Source organism: Tupaia chinensis, unplaced genomic scaffold (assembly GCF_000334495.1).
Source record: "Tupaia chinensis unplaced genomic scaffold, TupChi_1.0 Scaffold000311_2, whole genome shotgun sequence".
Classification (NCBI taxonomy): Eukaryota; Metazoa; Chordata; class Mammalia; order Scandentia; family Tupaiidae; genus Tupaia; species Tupaia belangeri.
In genome coordinates this window covers 2,679,469-2,689,878 of record NW_006159803.1, presented here as the reverse complement: position 1 = coordinate 2,689,878, position 10,410 = coordinate 2,679,469, and the positions used below count along the sequence as shown (strand labels likewise).

General features: G+C 42.1%; 2 protein-coding genes across 3 annotated transcripts in view; one reads left to right on the top strand and one right to left on the bottom strand.

Annotated features, from left to right (window-relative positions):
* Nucleotides 1-6: 6 nt before the first annotated feature.
* The window catches only part of SLC35F2 (solute carrier family 35 member F2), a 140,059-nt gene continuing 129,655 nt past the window's right edge, over nucleotides 7-10,410 (top strand). For both annotated transcript variants that reach the window (XM_014588788.2, XM_014588789.2), the window contains exons 1-2: nucleotides 7-283; nucleotides 2,149-2,259. The gene's annotated coding sequence lies outside the window, so the exon portion shown is untranslated. The remainder of the gene's footprint in view (nucleotides 284-2,148; nucleotides 2,260-10,410) is intronic.
* Nucleotides 224-10,410, bottom strand: part of RAB39A (RAB39A, member RAS oncogene family) — a 55,295-nt gene continuing 45,108 nt past the window's right edge. Inside the window, exon 3 of the mRNA XM_027772831.1 lies at nucleotides 224-491. Within this exon, the coding sequence (XP_027628632.1) occupies nucleotides 224-491 (268 nt within the window). The remainder of the gene's footprint in view (nucleotides 492-10,410) is intronic.

Here is a 10,410-nt window from a genome sequence, read left to right as displayed (position 1 = left end):
CACCGGAGCTTCCCCACACGAAGGAGCTCATGCAAACGCTCCGGGAGACGCGAACGGCGAATGGTGAGGCGGTAACGGGAGCCGACCTGACTTGGAAGAGGAAGCATCGACTCCACGAGTCGCCCTCACTCCTTTGGATTAGCCTTTGTGGCTACACCCGCGGCGGCTACCGGCAACGAATTTAGCTCAGCTTAGGCCCGACAGCCCGGGTTCCGCGGCCGCATCACGTGATACGGCGGGCGGGGGCGCGCTCGGGAGCGAGCGTGGGAGCCTGGGAACCTCGGTAAGTCCCGAGGCCGCGGAGAGGGCTACGCACGCCCTCTGCTGGCGGGACCGACGCTTTCCCGCGTCTCCAGCCCCAAATCCGGAATTCAGTTAGTGAGGATAACGGGATCCCGAGTGCTGAAAGTACCGTTTCAATAGGAACTGGCACATGGAAGGCGCCCAGTACACACTTGTTGAATGAATGAGGGCACAGAGTATTAATACGTCTGTTCAAGAGTGTTTGGCACTTAGACATTCTATAACACATTATCCAGGGAATACATTTTTAAATAATTATTTTATTTAACTATGTTTTTTATTTTTTAAAGAATTATTTAATTTAATTTATTTATTCATTTATTTTAACTTTACTAGAGAGAAAAAGAAACTGAGAAAGCAAGCCTCCTGGTTCAGGACCTGAATCATGGTCAGCCATATGGCAGTGTCCCCGTAGTTTAAACACCAGGCTACCTCACCTGCTGGTCCTCTTATTTATTCATTTTAATTTGACCTGCAAGGGACAAAGTGAGAGAGAGGGAAAGTGAGAAAGCAAGCTGCCAGGTCCGGGACTCAAACCACCATTGGCCATGTAGGAGTCCAACACCCTTAAGCACCATGCCACCTGCCAGTCCCCAGGGAATAAATATTAATCTTAGATTTCCTGAAGGGACATTACCCTAAAAGATCCTAAACCATAAGCACTAAATATTACCCCTTAAGGCAACAAACCACTGGCCAGGGAGGAGCATATATTTTATATGTAGAACCTACAGAATACCTAATGTTATGCATGTTTACAAAGAGTATTCATTCACCTGTTAAGAATACGTAAATAAGAGCTCAGGTAAAATAAAACAGAACAGGAAGCCCTTAAGGGTTGCCCTTGGGGCCGCACATGGTGTGGTGGTTAAGGGCACTGGATTCTCACATGGTTGACTGTGGTTCAAGTCCCAGACCTGGCGGCTTGCTTTCTCACTTTCTGTCTCTGTCTTTGGTCAAATTAAAAAATAGTAATAACAAATAGAATAAATAAATGAATCTTTGGGGGAAAAAAAGGGAATGCCCTTAAAGAATCCTATTAAGGGGCCAGCAGATGGCGTGGTAGTTAAGGCACTGGACTCTCATGTGGTCAACTGTGGTTCAAGTCTCCAAACCAGTGACTTGCTTTCTCACTTTCCTCTTATCTCTCTCTCTTCTTCTCTCTGGTGAGCGCATGTGCCCTGTAGTAAATTAAAAATAACAATAAATAAAATTAAATAATTCTTCAAAAAAGGAAGATATTACAAGAACTGGACAGAAAAGAGAAAGTAGTCATTGGGGACCAGCAGTCAGCATAATGGCTATGTCGCTAAACTCCCATGTAGTCAACCACGGTTCAAGTCCTTGACCTGGTGGCTTAAAACTCACACCAGGCGCGTGTTTGTGCGTGCCCAAGATCCCGAGAGGAGAAGGGATTGCAGTGTGGCGATCCCCTCTGGGGGATGATTTCTCACTTTCTGTCTCTCTATCTCTGTCTTTCTGGCGAGCACACCTGCCCTATAGCAAAAATCTCTCAAAAAAAGAAAAGAAAAGAAAGAAAAAGTGGCCATTGGAAGGCCAGATTGAATTTAGGCTGTTACTGGTGGCAGTTCTCAGTAATGATAAGGACTATGATAAGTACAAAGCATTCATCAAAGGAGAGAGTAGTCCGGTAAAAGACAGGGTCGTTGGGAGGGAGGAGATCAGGGAACTGAGAAGCCAGGCATTCCAGATGCTTTTGGTGTCGTATACTCTTGACCTAGTTCTGATTTCAGCAGCAGTGTGGTAAACATTTCACGTAAGCTCGTTCTTCCCTGCCAATTTGCCACCTGAAAAGGGCATCTATCCTTTTTGCTTTCACCTCAGAGTGTCCTCCAAAGACCTTGAAGCCTGCCTAATTCACCTGCAAATTCAGTAAATATGAAGAAGATATGCTTCAGGGAGCAGCCCTTAACCAGTTCAGTCAGAAGCCAGTGGGTAAGTGCCTCAGTCTCTGGCCTTTGGTGAACAACTTTATGGGGCGCTCAAGATGCCGCTCAGATGTCTTCGTAGACTTGACCCCTTCGTTCATGGTAGTGACCTTGATAGCACACCTCCACAGAGGCCTTTCCCCATTCCTTACCTGCTTCCTGTGTTAGTTCCCACACAACTTGTATCCAAAGTGCCTGTTTCAGACTTTGCTTTCAGGAGAATCCTTACTAAAACACCAGAGTATTAATACTCTTCTACATAGACATTGTAATAACTAAGAATTGTGACAAGAATAGTAATGAGAAGGGACCAGCAGTTAGCATAATGGCTATGTCGCTGGACTCCCATGTAGTCAACTGTGGTTCACGTCCCGGACCCGGTGGCTTAAAACTCACACCTGGCACGTGTGCGTGCGTGCCCAAGATCCCAAGAGGAAGATGGAGGAGAAGGGATTGCGGCGTGGCCATCCCCCCTGGGGGGTGATTTCTCGCTCTCTGTCTGTCTGGTGAGCACACACGCCCTATGGCAAGAAAACCTCTCTAAAAAAAAGAATAGTAATGAAAACAGTAATGAAGTCAGGACCTAAAGTCATTAAAGAATGAAGGCCTATGACGTGGTGGGTCAGTACATAACTATGACAAGGAAGGTTAATTGATGAATAGTCCATTGAGAGGACTCTAAGCTAAGTGTTCATAGGATAGGAGGAGGGTGAAGGGGCAGTGGGGAGTGAAAATGACCCACTCAAGTACTCCAGGAAGAAAAAGCACTGACTTCAGGAGCAAATCAAGTTTCATGGCGAGCAAAAAATGAAAGGAACCATTAAGAGTTTGCACAGGGACCAGCAGTTAGTGTAATGGCTATGTCGCTGAACTCCCATGTAGCCGATTGTGGTTCAAGTCCTGTACTCGGTGGCTTAAACTCACGCCGGGCTCATGTACATGTGTGCCCAGGATACAGAGAGGAGAATGGAGGAAAAGGGATTGTGGCGTGGCCATCCCCCCTGGGAGGGGGTGATTTCTCACTTTCTATCTCTCTGTCTCTGTCTTTATGGCGAGCACATGTGCCCTATAGCAAAAACCTCTCAAAAAAAAAAAGTTTGCACATACAGGAGATTTTATTGCTTGTATAGATGCTCAGATGTTGGGAAAAAGGAGGATGATGTCAGGAGGAGGGAATGCTGAAGTGTACCCACATGAGAGGTAACCTAGGGGTAATCTAGTCTCCTTTGAAGAATGACACAACCAGGCTAAGGCATAATGAGATTGGTCTTATCAATGGAAAGGCAAATAGTTCTACGTGTCTGTGTGCATCCATGTGTTTGTGTGTGTGTGTGTGTGTGTGTGTGTGTGTGTGGCCATAGAGAAGGGTAGGAATATCATAAAAAATACATTGAGCAGGCCAGAAGGTGGCATGGTGGTGAAGGTGCTGGACTCCCACATAGCCAACTGTGGTTTGAGTCCCAGGCCCAGTGGCATCAAAATCATGCAGGGCACTTGTCCCCAAAATCCTGAGAGGTAAATGGAGGAGAAGGGATTACAGCATGGCCATCCTCCCTGGGAAGTGATTTCTCACTTTCCTCTCTCTGTCTTGCTCCCAGTGCTCTATGCTAAAAAAACAACAAACCTAAAACAAACAAACAAAACAAAACAAAAAACACACACTGAGCTCTAGGTCCCCTCTTTGTTGCAATTGAAAGAATGGAAGCTGGGAAGGGGCAGTCTTACTCCAAATCCACAGGATTCTTAGAAATTTTTCTAAGCCTTGCTATAGGAGGCAGCAGACCCAGGGAGAACATGGACTTATTTGGAGTACTGAGGGATCAAGTACTAGCGACCTGTTTGAGGCTAGTTTTCTCAGAGTAACTGTTGAATAGTCACCTATTCTTTCAAGATTGATTAGCAATTATTAACCAGTACCTGAAGCTTATACCTCAATTATATTTTCTAGATAAGGATGAAGTATAATAAGGGACTGGTGATGGGACCAGCAGATGACATAATGATTACATCACTGGACTCCCACATAGTTGATGGGAGTTCAAGTCCTGGACCTGGGTACTTAAAATCAGGCCAGACGCATATGTGCATGTGTTGTAAAATCCCCAGAAGAGAAAGGAGGAGAAAGGATTTCAGCATGGCCATTCCAACAGGGGGTGGTTTCTTGTTTATGTTTTTGGTTTTTTTGTTTCTCTGTCCTTCTCTGTCTCTCTGGTGAACACATGCGCCCTATAGCAAAAATCTCTCCGAAAAACAAATAATAAAATAAAGGACTGGTGATAGTCTATTTGTATAACAGAAAATAACACCTAAAGGCTGAAAAATTGCAAAAGTGTCTGAAGATTGAAAATACAACATCTGGGACCAGCAGTTGGTGTAATGGCTATGTCACTGGACTCCCACATTGTCGACCACAGTTCGAGTCCCAGACCCAGTGGCTTAATCTCATGCCGGGCATGTGCATGTGCATGCCCAAGATCCTGAGAGGAGAGAGAATTGAGGAGAAGGGATTACAGCGTGACCATTCCCCCTGGGGGGTGATTTCTCACTCTATGTCTCTCTGTCTCTGTCTTTCTGGCGAGTGCATGCGCCCTATAGCAAAAACCTCACCAAAAAAATAATAATAAAAAACATAATTAAAAAAATAAAAATGGTACCAGCAGTTAGCGTAATGGCTATGTCGTTGGACTCCTATGTAGTTGACTGTGGTTCACGTCCTGGACCTGGTGGCTTAAAACGCTGTGGGTACGTGTGCTTGTGTGCCCAAGATCCCAAGAGGAGACTGGAGGAGAAGGGATTGCGGCGTGGCCATCCCATCCGGGGGGTGATTTCTCACTTTCTGTCTCTCTGTCTGTCTCTGTCTGTCTGGCGAGCACATGTGCCCTATAGCAAAAACCTCTCAAAACAAAAAAAAAGAAAAAGAAAATACAACATCTGTAAAACAACATCCTCATGCACCAAAATGATTAATTCTTGAAAAGCTGATGATTAAATGCATGTTTTTTTAGAACAAACAGATATTTTAGCCATCCTATTTGGGTTGACCAGTTTGCAACCTATAAACTTGCCTAAGGTCTGATTATCTTCCACCATTATCAGCTCATGTTGTTTATTGACAGATTAGGACTAGATAGATCTAGGTTTTCTGACTTGTGTTTGAATTATTCTTTCTCTCTGGAGAATGATTATGGAGAAAAAGATAAAAGAAAAGAGGGGCAAAAATGCTCAGGGCAGGACCAGCAGTTAGCATAACGGCTATGTCGCTGAACTCCCATGTAGCCGACTGCAGTTCAAGTCCCAGACCCGGTAGCTTAAACTCACGCCGGGCACATGTGCATGTGTGCCCAAGATCCTGAGAGGAGAATGGAGGAGAAGGGATTGCTGCGTGGCCATACCCCTGAGGGGTGATTTCTCGCTTTCTATCTCTCTGTTTGTCTCTGTCTTTCTGGTGAGCACATGTGCCCTATAGCAAAAACCTCTCTAAAAAATAAAAATGTTCAGGGCATGATTTTCTTATTAAGTGGGATGGAATTTTCTCTTCCAGACCTGATTCTTCTCATCTCATGTAAGGCTGCCTCAAAAAAAGACTCGAGCTCTAGTTTCTCTTTGTTTCTTATCCACAGGTATGGACATCTTCTGCCTTATTTATCTCAAAGTATACCCTAACTCTCCTTACAGGAGAGGAGTGGTTATACCTGAGATGGGTCTAGTTTTACTGATGTGTTTTTTTTTTTTTTATTTAACTTTATTTATCCATTTATTAATTTACTAACTTACTTAAATTTGATCAGAGGGGGACAGAATGAGAGAGAGAGGGAAAATGAGAAAACAAGCGGCTAGGTCCGGGACTCAAATCATGGTCAGCCATGTGGGAGTCCAGCATCCTTAACCACCACGCCATCTATCGACCACAGTTTTTCTGATTTTCTTTTTCTGGACCTGTTTGCTTATGTGTCCGAGTTAAGCTCACTTCTTCTCGTTTCCTTGCCTAGAAAATAGATTCTCCAGCAGGTATAGTAGAAACTGTCCTTTAAAAAAGAAAAGGCAAGGTTTTGACTCTGGGTTTATTAACCTCACACTCTGGTATCCTCCAACAGCCAATGTTGGTCTTGCAGCATCTGGGACAGATAATCTTCAAAACATGTCACAGGAGTTAGTTGTTTACAATGGCAGGAGCTGTTATCTGAGACTACATTGACTCCTTGGCTTAAGGGATAGGAAGTACAGATCTCTGACAGACCCTGAAAGAAACACTCACACACGCGTACACATGCACTTTGAATAGTGGTTTCATTATCTGTAATCATGCAGGTAATTACTTACTATTTCAATAACAGATTAAAAATAAACAACTCTACCTTGTCTAATTAGTGCTAAGTAGAAGAAACAAAAATTAGCAGTTGTTGGCCAATTATAACACTTCATATTCATGCTGTTATTTGGAGATTGTTTAATTAGAATTTTATTTTTAAATACTATTACAATACTTTTTATTCAAGCTATTAGCATTTTAAAAGCCTTTCCTAATTTATTTTCAAATACAGTTCGATAATTTATAAGATAAGAGTAAACTATATAGGGACCAACAGATGGCAGAGCAATTCTGTCACTGGACTCCCACATGGCCAACCACGATTTGAGTCCCAGACCCAGTTGACTTGAAACTCAACCACCAGGTACATGTGTGTGTACCCAGGATCCTGGAAGGAGAATGAAGAAGAAGCAATTGTAGTGCATCCCCCCTGGGGAGTGATTTCTTACTTTCCCTCTCACTTGTTTCTGTCTCTCTCTCTTTTTCTCCAGTGACCACGCATGCCCCTAAGGCAAAAAAAAAAAAAGAATAAACTATATAAAAATGAAATTTTAGTCATAGAATTTAGACATTTATTTTCTGTATAAGAATCAGTTTTTGGGGCCGGAAGGTGGCATGGTGGTTAGAGATGCTGGATTTCCACATGGCTGACCGTGGTTCGAGTCCTGGACCTGGACCTCTCTCTCTCTCTCTCTCTCACTTTGTCCCTCTCTGGTCAAATTGAAATAAACAAATAAATAAATGAATAAAATTAAATAAAATAATTCTTTTTTTAAATATTTTAAATGTATTTTTATTTATATTTACTTTTTTTCCATTACAACTTGTGGCATGGTGGTTAGAGATGCTGGATTTCCACATGGCTGACCGTGGTTCGAGTCCTGGACCTGGACCTCTCTCTCTCTCTCTCTCTCACTTTGTCCCTCTCTGGTCAAATTGAAATAAACAAATAAATAAATGAATAAAATTAAATAAAATAATTCTTTTTTTAAATATTTTAAATGTATTTTTATTTATATTTACTTTTTTTCCATTACAACTTGATTTTATTTTACATTTTTCCACAAGCATTTACTTTACATAGCCAAGAATTTTAGCTCATACTCCATAATTCTTGACATTTTACAAACAACTTTCAAAGTTTCAAAATACTGAATTTTAGAGATAATGTTCAAAATATGTCTTACAATTTTGTATAATTTTATAACTCTATAACAACAGAAGCAATATGGTTTCAAAAAAAAAAAAAATATATATATATACACACATTTAGAGTGCAGACACTCAGTATATATTAAGTGGGGACATACAGTGCCTCTCCTTCATAGCATGGCTTGCTTCACTCAGCAGTAAGTCTTCCATATTCATCCACTTCTTTTCAAAAGCCAGGGTTTTGTTGTTTTTTATGGATGAATAGTATCCCATTGAATATATGTGCCACAGTTTTTCTAACCATTCATCAGTTCGTGGGCATTTAGGTTGTTTCCATGACTTAAAAAAAAACTCAGTTTTTTAATTGAATTAAACCTGGAGTAAACTGTCAAGAGTATTTTTTCTGTGCCAAAGCAACCTAGTAGTTAAAGTACAAGGATTGTCTTGCTATATTTTTGCATAATAAATTACACAATTTTTTAAAAGTATTTTCTGTAGGGTGTGTGCACTCACCAGAGAGAGACAGACACAGAGAGAGGGGGCAAGTGAAAAAGCATCCCTCCCCAAGGGAGATGGCCATGCTGCAATCCCTTCTCTATTCTCTTCTTGGTATTTTGGGTATGCACTGGGTGTGTTTTTCAAGCTTCTGGGTCCAGGACTCAATTGCACAGTTGGCCATGCAGGATTTAGTGCCTAACCACCATGCCATCTGCTAATCCTACCAGGATGCCTTCTAGAAACATGGAAAAACTGATGTCCACACTAAATGAAGTTGTATGGAGTTGCCATGACAGATAGTAGAAAGAATTAGAAGTTTCAGAGAAGAGAGCATGCTGGGATGGATATACTATGTAAAGTGGAAAATTCTCCAGATGATTATGTCCCACGGTAAGGCTCAGAGGATACATCATTTACCAAGGCAGGAAGGAATGTCCTGGTAAGAGGGGCATCTGTTGACATGTAACTCACTAAGAGGGACAGCTTTCACCGTCCTTTGTTGGGCAGGGATGATGATAAGAGAGATTATTACAGAACTAGGCTCCCTGATAGGAGTGAGGATGATAGGCCTTGAAAACAATAGAGACTAGGTGGCAACATTTAATGATTAAAAACATGGGCATGGGACCAGCAGGTGGAGTGGTGGTTAAGGCGTTGGGATTCCCACATGGCTAACTATGGTTCAAGTCCTGAACCTCGCGGCTTGCATGCTTCCTCTCTCTCTCTCCTCTCTCTCTTTCTCTGGCAAAACTCATGTGAAATAATAATAAGTAAATTAAATAATTCTTTTGAAAAATTAGGGCCTGGGGCCAGTATGATGGCATGGTGGTTGAGGCACTGGACTCCCACATGGATGAACATGGTTCAAGTCCCAGGCCTGATGGCTTGCTTTTCTCACTTTCCCTCTTTCTTTCTCTGTCTCTCTCTGGTGAGTGCACATGCCCTATAGCAAATTAAATAATAATAAATAAAGTTATATAAATAAAAACAAAGAAAACATAAGCACAATTATTGTAATAGTAAGGTCAGAGGGGCAGTCGTGGTGCCTGATCTGGAGAAAGCTATGGAGATAGTTATAGAATATGTTGTCTGTGATGAATTTTTTTAATCAAAAATTAACAAATTATGATTGTATATATTTATAGGGTACAGAGTGATGCTATAACCTATGTGTACAGTGTGGACTAATTAAATTAATATAATTAATATACCCAGGGACCAGCAAATGATGTAATGGTTATGTTGCTGAACTCCCACGTAGTTGACTGTGGTTCAAATCTTAGACCAGGTGACTTAAACTATGCTAGGTGCATGTGTGTGCATGCCCAAAATCCCGAGAGGAGAATGGAGCAGAAAAGATTACGGCGTGGCCATCCTCCCTGGGGGTGATTTCTTGCTTCCTGTCTCTCTGTTTCTCCAGTGAGCACATGTGCCCTATAGTAAAAAACTCAAAAAAATAAATAAATAAATAAAAGAAAGGAAGAAATTAACATATCCATCAGCACAAATATTTATCTTTTTTCCTCCTGTCTAACTGAAAATTTGCACCTTTTGACGACATCTCCCCATTCCTCTCATTTCCCAGCTTCTGGTAACCACCTTTATGCTCTCTGTTCCTATGAGTTTGATTGTTTTAGATTCCACAGATGAAGCAAGAACATGTGGTATTTGTCTTTCTGTGTCTGGCTTATTTCTATTAGCATAGTATCCTCCAAGTTCATGTGGTAGCTAATTTTATATGTCAACTTAGCTGAGCCTGGCCCGGCCATGATTAATCAAACGTTATTCTGGGGTTTTTTTGTTTTTGTTTTTTTGTTTTTTGAGAGTTTTTTCCTGTAGGGCACGTGCACTTGCCAGAAAAACAGACAGAGAGATGGAAAGCGAGAAATCACTCTGTAGGGGAGAAGGGTGATGGCCACACTGCAATCCTTTCTCCTCCGTTCTCCTCTCAGGATCTCGGGCACACACACATATGCGCCTGGCGTGAGTTGGAGCCACTGAGTCCGGGACTTGAACTGCAGTCGACTACATGGGAGTTCACTGACATAGCCATTATGCTAACTGCTGGTCCCTTGATTATTATATCTTTGTAGTAAGTTTTTAAAATCGGGATGTGGGGCAAGAAATCACCTCCCAGGGCGGATGGCCATGCTGCAATCCCTTCTCCTCCATTCTCCTCTCAGGATCTCGGGCACACAC